Source organism: Callospermophilus lateralis, chromosome 3 (assembly GCF_048772815.1).
Source record: "Callospermophilus lateralis isolate mCalLat2 chromosome 3, mCalLat2.hap1, whole genome shotgun sequence".
NCBI classification, from domain to species: Eukaryota; Metazoa; Chordata; class Mammalia; order Rodentia; family Sciuridae; genus Callospermophilus; species Callospermophilus lateralis.
This window is the reverse complement of record NC_135307.1, coordinates 68240187-68256048: the sequence shown is the minus strand read 5'-3', so window position 1 is coordinate 68256048 and position 15862 is coordinate 68240187. Positions and strand designations below refer to the sequence as shown.

The following is a 15862-nucleotide window of genomic DNA, read 5'->3' as shown; positions in this document are numbered from 1 at the left end:
ATCTATAATTTAACTTAACTTAACATTGAAGAAATGATAGCTTGATATACTCAGCCTGAGATCGAATTTGTCATGGCAACATTGGCAGGTTGGACCCTGATTCTTCAAATATTACATTGCCTTAGTTAACAAAAAAATCGTACATTTTAAAATTACAGAATAGAGGATATAAATAAATGTCAATGTAAAGTGTGCATGCAGTCAACTGCATAATATACAAGCAATATCTATGTTTAATAATCATCTTCTTTGGCAGGCCAGAATCCAGCTGGACATGCAATATGTACATATCAAAATCCATATTGTGTTCATCATATTGAAAGCAAGTGAAAATATATATATATATATATGTATATACTGTATATACACACATATGTATATAGATGTATATACTGTTTTTAATATATTAACAAATATATATGTATATGTATATATTAAAAGTGGATTTCATCTTTGTCAGATTCAGGTGATTCAGGCCTTGAAACACTAAAAATATCCTGACAGGGTATTTGGGGAGGTACTTGGAGTGGCATTTGGGATTTGGGAGAAGAAGTCTGGGGTACGCTTTTTTCTGACAGTATTTTTAATATTTCTGCCACCTGCTTTTCCAGGGCAGTCATTCTGCAGCTTAGCAGCTGAATGTCCTCCTTGAGTTCATGTTTGACTTCCTGCAGCGTGGTTTGTAAGGCCTGCTCAGGGATAGGATAAAAGGGGTGCTTGGCATCAGCCTGAATGGGACTGTGCTCCAGAGGACTTCGGGCCTCACCAGCCTTATCCAAACGAAGGTCACTTTTTGTAATTCCACTGTCACAAGAATCCGTTTTCCGTAATGGGTTTTTGGTCACACTATTCTCTGAGTCGCTGCCCTTGGGGTCCTCAGACAATAGCCCCATGGACTCAGCTTTGGTGACATTATTCCAGTCTTCCTTCTTCTCCTCATGGGCCCCCATATTGTTCTTGAGCCGCAGCCACCCTTTCCCGTTTCCATTTTTCATTCTTATGGGGCTGTTGACTTTGAGACATTTTGGGTCAGCACCACCATTGGGCTTGAGTTCCATGGCATCGCGGTTGTTCTGCTTGAGGGATTCACTGGTTTTCACATAGGCCAGAGATGTCTGGATGGGAGTAATCTGTGACACGGTCACCACACTGGTGCCAGTGATGGAGGCTCCGTTCTGTAAGGAGCGGCTCTCCACCTGGAGCTGGCTCCTCTCGGGGTCACTCTGCGTGGAGCCCTGATTCCGCAGCTCCTTCTGCTGCTTGAACTTCTGGAAGAGCTTCCTGACTGGGTGGTCCACGGGGATGCTGAGAGTCACCTCGTTCTTCTGCCTGAGGCGTTCTTCCTCCTCCTTCTTCACATCACTGATTTTACGGAAGATGATCTGTGGAATGGGAGAGAGTCAAAGAGGTGAATTTATGATCCATGATGCTCTATGGACATGCCATGGTTTACCAAGCCTTGAACAAATGGGAAGATCCTTTCTCAAGGAGAAACACTACCTACTTACTCACTGTGCTCTATTTCCTTGTATATCAGTGGGGGGAATGTGACTGAAACAACTGAGCTGAGGCTTTGCTTCTTCTTTACAATGTAAGTATATGTTAGTATACATGTGTTTGAATATTTGTGTGTACACATATACAAGTAAACAAATATATATCCCTTAAGTTTCCCTGTAATACATCCCTATGTTTTGTATATTTTCACCTTTTATATAAATATAATTGAAACACCTTTTTAAATATCATCCTCTCTTTAGGAGTCAGACAGTAAAAGTTCTTAGCTACAAAAGTATTGAAATTCAGAGATTACCAACGTGATATCTGGGTTGGGCGGTGGTAAGGAATCAACTTATTTATGTGGCCTTAGATGTAGAACTAGGATCTATGAGGAAAAGTTTCTCTGAGGCAAGTACCAGTTCAATTAAAACTGCTATTAATTACATGAGCTGTCTCAAAAACATATGAACTCCTACCACAATAATATTCAAGCAAACCTAAGAATGCTGTCCGTGTGACATTTTTACCTGGATTGGAGGTTAGACTATTCAAATTCTGATTCTTCCTCTTTAAAACATAAAACTAAATATATAGTACATGTGAGGTTAGATGGCTATCCCCAAATACATAAACAAGACTTTATTCGAAGGGTACTTTGAAAATATTCGGAAAAACTTATGCAAAATCAAGAGAAATAAAAATACTGGCTATATGGAAATTTCTACCTATCTTTTCATTTAGAAGTGAACTTAGTAAGGGTGAGTTTTGTTTTATTTTATTTGCTCAGATTCCTGAAAAACAAAGAAAGTGCAGGTAAGGCTGAAAGGAAAATTCAACATGGAGTTATATTAGACAAAACAATTTCTGAATCAGACAATTTTATAACTCAAGCAAAATTACTTACCTCTTTCACCCTCTTCAAGTCATTGATTAAAACAGAAATAGATGTGAAGCACGCAATACCTACCCATAAAACACTCTCAGAATTTGTGGGTCCCCCCTCTGGTATTTCCATAAAATACCTCCTACTATCACCTTTCAAAGGTTCTGTACCTTCCAGGGTAACCAACTAACCAACCAAACAAACAAACAAATAAATAAATAACTGATTGATTTCTAGCCAGAAACTACTTGAAGAGTAAGGGAGATAGTAATCCTCCTTCTAAGTAGCAACATGTTTTTCTAAATTTTAGATTAATATACCAAATTCAGCTTATTAAGCATTAATGATTATATTTTAAAATAATTATTCTCTAAATTCAATAATTGTCTGTAAAGGCCAAAACGTATTTCCCTCTCTATTGGCACATGAAATCATATCTTTTCAAAAGATGTAATACTAATCTTGAAGTCTGACATCAAAGCACCCACAGTTTAATTAGAAATCTTTTAAGGGTTGACAATTTCTTATCCTTTCTAAGCAAACAAGAATATGGACTAAGTCTTCAAGATAACTAACACTCTGTGGACCACAGAGACCCAAACATGGAAGCACAGTTACTACTTTCCTATTTCATCTCCTGTCATCTGAAGAGGCATTCACTTTTTTCTATGAACTGACAAGAGAGACCTAACATAAAATGACTGGCCATGTCACCTTTCACCTTTCCAACTCACTTCTGAGCTTCCTTTTTTTTTTTTTTTTGAAAGCAGCTTTTACATTTGGAGTAAAGGAACCTATTTCAAACTATCAGAGGAGGAGAGCAGGTTCTTGGCACATAGGATAGTCAGATAAAATGCAGGACACCCATGCAATATTTGAGACATACTAAAAAAACATATAATACTTATGTGAAAAAGACATATTGTTACACTAACAATATCTGCTATCTGAATTTAATTTTAACTGGGACCCTTGCCTTTTTGTTGGCTAAATTTGACAACACTATTGGTATATAATAAACAAGAATATTACTCTCTGTAATGTTTACATGAATTGCTATGCAAACTTAACATATTTTAGAAACTCTAATGAGAGACTTAATATCCCTAATAACTGAGAAGTTATGGGCCTCTAAGGTGAGAGCCTTAGGTTTTATATTTTCAGTATAATGGCTAACAAATGCTTATAGTTCCTATGTACTTACCAAGTTCAGAGTGTTTGGTGAATTAAGATTGCAATATGCCCATGGAAAATACCAAGAAAAAGTCTTTTTCCAGATTACTTGACCAGAGCTGGCCACCCTTATCCCTCAACCAAGAACAAGAAAGGTATCTGGACTGCTAATATTGAGCTGAGAACAAAGACTCCACCAAAATTCCAGTACAAAGGGAGTCCTGGCACAGGGCAGACCCCCAGTCTACACCAGGGATCAAAGAAGACAGAATTAGACTAGTGAAAAGAAAAGAAGAAGAACCTGGAAAAGAGAAAAATATTATGATTTGGGACATTAGATGACAGAATCCTGTGTTGCCCACTTCCTTTTTCTTTATCTCTGATGCAGGGAAATAGATAGTGAATGAGGTGATATTAGACATAGCTCTAATGTTGATAAGTTCTGGGGACCTTATCAACATCAAGACTGGCCTTGACTTCTCTCAACTGGAGTTTACAGATCAACACAACCTACACATTCACTTTTTGGAGCCAGCAACACACAATGAAAAAAAAAAAAACATGCCTTCTTAGGAGGGCAAAAGTTCTCTGCCCTTAGTTCTTGTCTCTCACTTCCTAGTAGCCTGAATAGGCATTGGCCAGGATTCATGTGGTCTCAGGAAGGAACAGAAGGTAGCCATGTGTGACTTCAGCCCCACAGAAGCCAGATAAGGAAAAAGTATTCCATGAGGTGGGAGAGGCTATTGCACTCTCTAGAACACCAGTTGCTAGGGACTTTGAGACCATTAAATATATGTATAGAAATGGAGCCAGCAGGGTTTGACTGTCTCAGAAAGCCAATACTCCAAGGATCGACAACAAGCCATTTGAAATAGACTACCTCTCTCCTTTCCCTTAGCAGCAGACTCACTGTAGTCTTGAGCCTAGTGGAATCAGAAGCAGCTATGGAAGCAAAATTGGGAAGAGTGATATGGCAATGTCGCCTACCCATGATATATAATTTGAAGTGGAACAAACCTACCTAAAAGCAATAGCACTTGAATTTAATCAAACTCCTCCCTTAAAAATCTGGGTTTTTAAGCCAGTGGTATTTTTTTAAAAATTGTAGACTGGGTGGAGTTTACTAAATTAGATTAAATTTGTTTATTTGTTTATTATTTTTGACTTGGAGCAGATAATAATGACTTACTGAAAATCAGTTATAAAAAGTTTGGACACTCACACATGCATTCTTATTTATTAACTGTCATAACTACCGTATGAGATTGGCCTTATTCTCAGGATATACAGAGGAGAAAATGGAGGCAGAGTCTAAGTGGTTTGTCTTAGATCACACAACCTTATAAGTGACCTGCAAACAAATCCAAGGAGTTGGATTCTAAACAGTCTTAACCATTACACTCTGTTGCTCCTCAGGGTGACTTTAGTACTTCCTCCTGGGTTCTGTGAAAATATGGACAGCTGAGTGGGAGAAGTGATGCAGCAGCTTCACACCCAGCAGATAGCCCTGCCATGAAGACCATCCCTGAAAGCAGTCAATCAAACAGGCAGAAGTTCTGTGCTTGTTGGGTAAATAACAGCCTTAACTAAGAGCAGGGGAGAGAGCTTATGGGAAGCACTCTTCAGACTCTCTCTCTCAAAGGCAAAGCCAGTAGGTTTGCTTCACTCTATCTCTGGGCCAAATGCATGCCGCCATTTTGTAGCTCTGGTTCCCTTATGAGGTGGCCTTTTATTCCTTTTTTACTTCCTTCTACATATATTCAATGAACCTTTATGAAAAAGAAAGGGAAGGGGGAGTCAAAGAACAACTTTTTCTGTACTCTGACACCATGCTTGATCCACTCATACCTAGATTCATCTTTTTCTTTAATGAGAACAGGGATTTTTATGTGTTTTGTTAATTGCTGTACTCTAGTCTCTACAACATTGCCTACCACATTGAAAGCCCTCAATAAATAAATGTTACTCAGTAATTCAATAACTTCCTACATGCAACAAATGTATGTGTATGATAAGTCAATGAATACAGAGTTACAAACAATGAGCAGTTTCTTGTTCCTTTCCTATTTTCCATTCTCTAAATGATGAATCAAAATTTATCTGTAGTAATATTATTATCATCCACCGTGTCTACTATTTCCTCATTTGGAAGTAGACGGCTCCACTGTGACATCCTTAGCACCTAGCCCAGCACAAGTAGATAGTTAACAAATGCACGCTGACTCAAAGCACGTTTAAATTTTGACCCACAAGTCAGTTTTTAAAAGGTCTTAAATCATAATATTTAGTTTCATTGTAAGGATGCAACACCATCCATCAGAAACTCTATTTTTGACTTATGACAATACCAGATTTTCTTAATGAAAAGTAAGAGAATATAGACCTTGAAATTAAAACCATACAAAAATGAAGAGTTTATCATGTTTATGAGGTTTAAAAATTAATTGACTGAGGTGCTGCCATTAGTTGATGTTACAAGAAAAGTAAGTAGTTTTTTATTTTGTCTGAAGTTTTAAAAAATGCATTATTTAACAAACAAGAAAATAAAACAACAGGAGTGACTAATGTAAGTAACTTGCTGTATTTAAAAAAAAATACTATATGTAACAGACCCTCCCTCTAAATCTTCATAGTTTTGAAGATAACTTCATAAGCCCACACTCCAATTTTGAATAATATTGGGTTTTTATACCCAAGTAAACTACACTTCCATGGTAATTATTCTACATTATCATTATAACATTCTCAAATTAATTCTGTGGAATGTTTCCTTTTAAAAAGTGGGGTTTTTTTTTACCTTTAACTTTTTACCATGACTTTAATAAAATGGTTCCACTTAAGGATATAATGAAAAGAGTCATAAATTTTCTTTAGTAAAACCCAATTAAAATACTATTTTTATTTATTTAGATTTTTAAAACTGCATGCTGCTCATTGGCCATTGAAAGAAACTGTAGATTCTTCATAATCCATTTGAATCTTTTCATGGCATGACACTTTAATATGTCATACAAAAAATAAAGTATCCTACTAACTCAAGACACAAACCACAGAGATTAATCTTATACAATTATGGAATGGAAATGATGATGATTTTTCTTTAGAAAATGAACATTTTTAAAAACCCACAAGTAAGCAATTTTTAAAAAATGTTAAAGGATCTGAGTTCATAAGAGTTCAACCTGTTTGATTTAAATCATGTAAAAGAAAAAATATATGATTATCAACACAGTGTTAAAAGAAAACAGCTTTTAAAAAATCTAATCTTTGTTCTTTCCTCAGCATTAATAACTTAGATCCTTTGTACCTGATGTACTCTGTATCTGTCTTTTATCCAGTGGCAAATCAGATTGCTGTTGAACACCATGAAAATTAGGAACAAAATTTAAAAAGAAAAATCAGGAATCAGGTTATGGTTCCAGCTACACTATTATTGGTAACATGCATAATAGCCTGTCCTGTTTCTATGAGCAAAGAGGTTTATTTCATTTAAGCTTTTCTTCTCTGTGCTTCATTATGTTCTGCGGAACCCATGCTGGAAGGTTTAATTTATTTAAATGATAAAAGCTTCTTAAACTTAACAGGGAACATGGCCAACTGAGCATTCCATTTCAAAAGTAGGGCATTTGATCATAAAAGTGATATCAAAATTGAATAATTTGAATGTGTACTGAACTTTGAAATCCAATATAGGCATTTATTTAATGACATGGTTTTAGTATTATATAATTTGCAGAAAAATAGTGGTGGTTTCTCTGAAATGGGCCATCACTCTCCAGATCTGTGAATCTAAGGAATTGGCCAGGGATGTATTGGTTAGGAAGCTAGTGACTCTAGTTCATCTAACTTTCCTGGGTTCTAGCTGTGTTGGTTTCTTGATTATTACAGTTCCCATAAACCTAGTTATTAATTCTGCCTATAGTCTTTTCAATCCATTCTAACCTGGACTAATTAAACAAAGTATTATTCGCTAAACACTACCACATGCATATCAGAGGTGATGAGCTTGTAATAAAGTTTGCAATGATCACCTTTTACAGATGACCATTCCACAAATTCAGATGCAGGTAGGGTGACAAAAAATGTGTCTTGCTTTACTTTGGACACTCAGATCTATTAGCTCTACAAGGGCTTATCACTTATTGGAGAATTCTACTTACCCTCTGACACTCAACTCCTCTCTGCCTTTCTTTATGAAGCAGAATCAGTTCCATAATTTGCAGGGTCAAAGGCAACATGAAAATTCAGGGCCTCTAACATCATATGTTAATGGTTATTAAAGGTTAAATCCTGAAAGATTTCCCTCTAAGATCAGGAAAGACATAAGCATGTAAGATGTTGCCACTTCTATTCAGCATTATACTGGGGATTATATCCAGGGATACTATTAAGGAAAAAAAAAGATAAAAGGCATCAAGAATGGATAGCTGGGCATGGTGGCACATGCCTGTAATGCCAGTGGCTCAGGAGGTTGATGCAGGAGGATCCTGAGTTCAAAGCCAGCCTCAGCAAAAGCAAGGTGCTTAGCAACTCAGTGAGACCCTGTCTCTAAATACAAAATGGGGCTCAGTGGTCAAGCGCCCCTGAGTTTAATCCCTGGTAAGAGAGAGAAAGAGAGAGAGAAAGAGAGGGAGGGAGGGAGGGAGGGAGGGAGGGAGAGAGAGAGAGAGAGAGAGAGAGAGAGAGAGAGAGAGAGAATAGTAAGAATTAAAAATATCTCTAGAAAGGACAAGATCATGTATATAGAAATCCAAGAATCTATCAAAAAACTACTAAAGCTAATAAATAGTTTAGCAAGGATGTAGAATACAAGTTAACATAAAAAATCAGTTGCATTTGTATACACTAGCAAGGAGCTATCTGAAAATGAAGTTAATAAAAATAATTCCATTGACAATAGCATCAAATAGAATAAACTACTTAAAAATACATTTAACAAAAAAGTGCTGAACTTATACACAGAGAACTATAAAATATTGAAAATAAATTAAGGGAAATCTAAATAAATAGAAATATATCTCATGTTTATAAATTAGAAGACAATATCATCAACATGGCAATATTCCCAAAATTGATTTACAGATTAAATATAACCCCTATAAAAATTCCAACTGCCTATTTTTCAGAAATGGACTAGTAAAATTCAAAAGGAAATAGAAGGGATTCAATCAAAATAACATTGAAAAAGATGGATGACTGTTCTTCCCAGTTTTAAAATTTGTTACAAAGCTACAGTAATCAAGGTACTTGGTGCTGGCATAAAAAAAAAAATATATATATATATATATATATATATATATATATATATATATAAATGTAAAAGAATTGAGAGTCCTGAAATGAACTCATGACTCATGCAAATTATGGATATTTTTGGTTTGACTTTTTAAAAAATTAACAAATACAATTGTACATTTGTTTTCGGGGGGAGAGAGAAGGGTACCAGGGATTTAACTGAGGGACACTTGACCACCAAGCCATATCACCAGCCCCATTTTTTATTTTATTTAGAGACAGGTCTCACTGAATTGTTTAGTGCCTCGCTTTTACTGAGGCTGGCTTTGAACTCAGATCCTCCTGCCTCAGCCTCCCGAGTCACTGGGAGTGGAGTACCATGTGATATTTTGATACAGTATATACATTATGTAATGTTCAAACCAGGATAAATATATTGAAATAGGTGCCAAACCAATTCAATATGGGAGGAATAATCTTTTCAACAAATGGTACTGGAACAATTGCATATCCACAAACCAAATGCAAACATGGATACTCATCTCAGACCATTTCCAAACTTTAACATAAAATGTATCTCAACTCTAAATGTAAGAACTAAACTACAAAATTCTTAAAAGGAAAGGTGTTAATTTTAGTAACCCTGAATCAGAAAACACTTCTTCGATGGACATCTAATCCTAAAGACACTAAAGAACAAAGTAAATGAATAAACTTCATCAACATTAAATAAAGGACAATATCAAAGTGAAAATCCAACTCACAGAATGGGTGAAAATATTTGCAAATCATGTATCTGACATGGGTGTGGTATCTAGAACTATTATAATTCAACAATAAAAAGGCAAATAAAAGTGATTTTTAAATAGTCAACAGATTTGAATGAACATTTGTCCAAAGCAGACATACAGATGACCAATAGGCCCTTGAAAAATATTATCATTAGTCATTAGAGAAATGCAAATCTATTCACAGTCAACTTCATGTGCTTGGAACCTCATGATCAATTCTTTCCTAGATATGATTCTCAGGCTTTTAATGAACACATGTTCATGTTCATCCAGGTCCAAACTTGAGAATGGGGTCTTAACTATTTTGGGGGGCAACATAGCCAAATCCTGGTGCAATGGCCTTTCATTCATGAATTCTATTTTTTAAATTTTCACAAAAGCAAAACCAGACATGCAAGTGACTTTGCCCTGCCTATTTGGACCATTTCCCTTATTCCAATTGAAGAATTTGATTTTACTTAATCTAAGAAAGGCAACTAGAAGCCACATTAGTAATTAGTGCCACTTTCAACTTCAAAAGTCCCTCTGAAGGAGACAATGTTTAGAGGATCTAATGGAAGAGCAACAGTAGTCATTTGAAGCTTGGAGTTCCCAATCCTAGACAGGACTCTAACTGGCCATGTGGCCTTGTGTGCAAGTCCCACAATCTTTCCTGACTTTAGTTTAGTTTAATAATGTTAGAACAATGGAGCTTGACTTAGTTCTTTAGAGCTCTATCTTAAATATATAAGAGGCCAGTATCTGATATTACAACAACAACAAAAAAAATTTAAAAACCACAATTTATGCTCTTTAAATTATTCTAACATAATTTCTTGCTAGAAGATAACAGTTGTCCCATTATCTAGGTGTCCAACATTCCTTACACCAACTGCTGAGATTTCTATAACCTCTGTAACAATTATAGGTCTACTTTTATTTGTGTTTTCATTCTGCTTCTTCTGAAAGCAACTTCTCACATGCTGCGCTGAGAGAAGATAAAAATTTGCTGCTAATTACCGAGGTTTGTGCTTCCAAACATTGCTGGCCAGTAATTGAATTGCTGTGTCTAGAGTCAAGTAGTAGCTAATAACTTTGTCCCTACAGAGTTAGGCTGTAATTAGTTATTCCAGTCAAAGAAGAACAGGAGAAGCTATGCAGCCTATTTCTTTAATATTGCAATTGCCAGGAGCTGAAACTTAACAGTTTTCAAAGGCTCTAGCCTGTTTAGTGATTGAGCTATGCCACCAGTATGTGTACACACATACACACAGCAAAGCTGCCAAAGTGAAGTGAAGGGAAGTGAAGTTTGAGCGATTGTCACTGGAAAGTCTAAGAAAGAGATTTTAGCTCTGTACATCATTGGGACATGAATTGTGAAAATATAAGCATTAAAATTAAAATAAATGATAATATCACTGGCAGTTTCCTATATATTCTTATAATTGGTACCAAATCTAATATGTGTTAATTAATATATGCATCTGTGATTTATTCTATTGGAAAGTGTCTTTACACAGTTAAAAAGATGCCCCACTATCATATTTTATCTATCTTTAGTGAGTATACTGCCCTTAGGTGGAAACATCTTAAATTCCTTGCATTTCTGTAGTTAGAGAAACCGTCTCCTACTAACATAATCTACAGGAAATTTGAGAAGAGTCTTGGCCCTGTTTTCTTAGAAAGTACAGACTACATTAGTATAGTTGATATTTCACAGAGTTTGGCTCTGGAGTAAAAGACAATCTTTGAAAGGAGAACTGAATATTTTTAGTTGAAGATCACTTATAGAAGAATAGGAAAGTATGAGAGTTCATATTTTTGACAGTCACTTGGACTCCAGGCACATTCTACGCAAAGAAACCACAAAAAGAAATGACTTAAATAAATGTGCGGTATGCTTCATTTATGCTTTGGAAGGCAGACGATTGTCAAGATGGAAACTCTCTACTGATTGATTCATAGATTTAATGTAATCAAAATAAAAATCTGAACAGGATCTTTTTCTATAAACTAACAAGCTAATTCTACAATTTATGTGGAAATACAAAAGGCCTACAATAGCTAAAGTAATATTTATTAATAAGAATAAAAACTGGAAAATTTATAATGCATCCTATTTTACTATTTAAAAAACCCACAGCCATGAAGGTAGTCTATATTGGTACAACAGACAGATCAATGGACAGAATATGGCATTGAGAAATATACCTTCATATACCTGGGAAAACTGAGTTACTGGGAAAACAAAAGCTTTTTCAATATGGGTGTGAGATAAATTGGATATCTATGTCAAAAAATATGTATATCTTGACCTTTACCTCATGTTCTACACAAAACTCAACTCAATAAACTGTAAATTCAACTATGGTAGGTAAAAACTAAAAGTTTTTTAAAGAAAATATAGGATAAAATTTTCATGACTTTTTTTAGGATTAAAAAGATTTAAAAAAAAATCCACAAAAAGCAGTACCATATCAGGAGAATCAGTACATTAAAAGAAAGACTTTTTGTTCCTTGTGAGATACCAAGAAGAAAATCAAAAGGCAAGGCATATATATATTTGATACAGGACTCATACCAGAATCTGTAAAGAACTGTTACAACCCATGAAGAACAAACCCAAATAAATCCAATAGAAAAGGAGTACTTTACAAAAAGGGTTACGTAAATAGCCATGGGACACATGGGACAGTGCTCTTCCTAATTAGACATCAAGGGAGTACAGTTTAAAACCACAACATATTATCCCTACCACTCACCGGAATAATGAGAATGAAAAAAAAGAAAATAACAAGGGATATTGAGAAACAGAATTTCCATAATCTGCTGGGGTGTGCAAATTCATAGAACCATTTGGACAACTGCTTGATGAGTATGTAGAAAAGCTAAACATACTCTGTATTCAGAAATTTTTACCCTCAGGTATATACATATACCCCTTGCAAAAAAATGCACACATATAAATAAAAAGGAATGTACAAGGATGTTTGTAGCAACACTGTTCATAACGGGCCTGATTGCAAAGACAGATGTCTATCAAGAGTAAAGTAGCATTAACAATATTGTATTGAATATTTCAATAGCTAAAAGCAGAAGATTTTAAATGTTCTTCTGACAAAGAAATGATGAATATATAAGGAGATGACCATGTTAAATACCCTGATTTGGTTATTATTCAATGAATACATGTATTGCAATATCACACTGTACCCCATAGATGTGTGTGATTATTCTGTGTCAATTAAACACAAAATTTTAACGAGAGTAGAATAGATAAATAAATTGAAATATATTCGTTCAGTGAAAATCTCTACAACTAATGAATCACACGGCAATATGAATATCACCTGCAAAAAATACTGAGTGTAAGAAGTCAAATACAAATGTTTACATATTGCATAATTTCCCTTATATATCTCTAAAAATGAAAAAGAAAATAAAAACTATCTATAGCATTAAAAATTATAACAATAGCTAAGCCTTGGGTGGGGATACATAGATAATGCAAGAGAGTAGGAAATGGGCTTCTGACTTGCTTCTTGTTCTGTTCTTGAGTTTGATGTTGGCTACATGGGCGTGTTCAGTTTGTAAAACTTCACCAAGTCATGAGCTTCTGCGTTACATACACTTTTCTATATATGAGTTATATTTCTAAAATAGGTCTACTTAAATAGTACAGAAGCGCTTGTCCCATCCTCAAGGATTTTCACGTTAGTGGGAGCAGGCCCCTTCCTAAGTAGGTCACTGCACTGCCATGGGGTAATTCATTGTATTCTAATTCATAAAAGATGAACAGGAGCCCCAATCACATGCAGGAAAGCTTGAGGGTACTGAGGATGCAAGATGAATCAAATAAGATCATTGCTAACAGTCTGGTAAAGAACACAGGCCTGTAAACAGGCAACATCAACCTAATATGTAGGTGTGAACTATAAGAAGGCAAAAGCTAATTGTAATTTTGTGGGTTAGTCTCTGTGTCCTCTATTCTGTACCATTGGTCTACCAGTCTATTTTGGTGCCAATATCATGCTGTTTTTATTACAATTACTCTGTAATATAGTTTAAGGTCTGGTATAGTGATGCTACCTGCTTCACTCTTCCTGCTAAGGATTGCTTTAGCTATTCTGGGTCTCTTATTTTTCCAGATGAAATTCATGACTGCTTTTTCTATTTCTATGAGCAATGTCATTAGGATTTTGATTGAAATTGCATTAAATCTGTCTGGTACTTTTGGTAGTGTGGTCATTTTGATAATATTAATTCTGCCTATCCAAGAGCAAGGTAGAATTCTTCCATCTTCTAAGGTCTTCTTTGATTTCTTTAGCAGCACTATTCACAATAGCTAAACTGTGGAACTAACCTAGATGCCCTTTAGTAGATGAATGGATAAAAAAAAATGTGGCATACATACACAATGGAATATTACTCAGCAATAAAAGAGAATAAAATCATGGCATTTGCAGGTAAATGAATGGAGTTAGAGAAGATAATGCTAAGTCAAGTTAGCCAATCCCCCAAAAAATAAATGTCGAATGTTTTCTCTGATATAAGGAGGCTGATTCATAGTGGGGTAGGGAGGGGGAACATGGGAGGAATAGAGGAACTCTAGATAGGGCAGAGGGGTGGAAGGGGAAGAAATGGGGCATGGGGTTGGAAATGATGGTGGAACGTGATGCACATTATTATCCAAAGTACATGTATGAAGACACAAATTGGTGTCAACATACTCTATATACAACCAGAGATATGAAAAATTGTTCTCTATGTGTGTAATAAGAATTGTAATGCATTCCACTGTCATATATAAATTTCAAAAAGTTAATTTAAAAAAGAAGGCATAAGATGCTAAAGACTAGAGGCTCTTCGACTGACTAGCTTGACCATTGCTTTCTGTTCCCTGTAAGATGTACCGACTGATGGCGCACACCAGGTGTTGCAGACCATTACACTGTGAGCCTCTACTTCTGTTAGTTGAGCTGTTAGTTGAGTCAGTGCTATTTGTAGTTATCAGTAGTCTCTTGCTCCACTTTAAAGAAACCAAAGTTGGAAATCCAGAGGTTATATTATGGACTGTTTTTATAAGAAAGATTAACAACACTTTGAAGCACTAGTATTTGTACCTTTTAAAGGCTAAATTTGTAAGTTAAAATAAAAGATCTAATCGACATATTTATCTGTGCTTACTAAACTACATTGAGATGCTTTGAAAAGAACATAAGCTCTGGTGTTATATTGCCTGGGTTCAAATTGCCATCCATTTATTCTTTTTATTTTCTTTTTAATTTTTTTTAGTTGTTTATGGAGCTTTATTTTATTTATATGTGGTGCTGAGAATCGAACCCAGTGCCTCACACATGCTAGGCAAGCACTCTACCACTGAGCCACAACCCCAGTCGCCCATTTATTCTTTATCTCTGTGATTCTGGGCAAGTTATTTAACTTTTTGTGCCTCATTTTCTTTACTATTCATTTCTTTAGTTCTTCATTTCATTTGTATATGGAGGATAGTAATAGTGCCTTCTTTGTATGGCCATTATTGGGAACAAATACTCTGTGGTATCTAAAGAACCTTTAAGAGTGCTCAGAACACCATCCATCCTCTTGGTCAGTGTTAACTACCAATATTTCTGATCCCTATCACATCAGATAAGAGATGATAAGAGGTGTAGGAAAACAAAATGGATGTAGAGAGCAAGGTGTGACTAGTGATAGTCAATTGCATGAAGCCACAAATGTTGCCTGGCATGGGAATTTAGGGGAAAGCTTCATAAGCTTTGAACAATGTCCCTGGGTTGTAGGTAGGAAATTATTAAAAAGATAAAGAATGGAAGAAACTTCAGGCAGAGAGACACAGATAGTAGAAAAGTCAAGAAAACTAAAAGCATGGTACATTTAAAGAACCTCATGAGCTGGGCACAGTGGCGCATGCCAGTAATCCCAGCAGCTTGGGAAGCTGAGGCAGGAGGATTCTGAGTTCAAGGTCAGCCTCAGCAAAAACAAGGTGCTTAGCAACTCAATGAGACCCTGTCTCCTAATAAAATACAAAACAGGACTGGGATTTCACATCATGTATAATCAGAAGAATGAGAAATTATACTCCATCTATGAATGATGTATCAAATTGCATTCTACTGTCATGTGTAACTAATTAGAACAAATAAAAAATAGGACTGGGGATGTAGCTCAGTGGTCAAATGCCCCTGAGTTCAATCCCCAGTCCTGCCCCGCACAAAAAGAACCTTGTGTTATTCTCTATTCTTGGTGTCAAATATTCCCAGGACTAAGCGATGGAAAGTTA

The 15862-nt window shown here is 35.6% G+C and overlaps 1 protein-coding gene across 1 annotated transcript in view; it reads right to left on the bottom strand.

The window, feature by feature from the left end:
• Positions 1-434: 434 nt before the first annotated feature.
• The window catches only part of Kcnh5 (potassium voltage-gated channel subfamily H member 5), a 284680-nt gene continuing 269252 nt past the window's right edge, over positions 435-15862 (bottom strand). The window contains exon 11 of the mRNA XM_076848335.2: positions 435-1382. Within this exon, the coding sequence (XP_076704450.1) occupies positions 435-1382 (948 nt within the window). The remainder of the gene's footprint in view (positions 1383-15862) is intronic.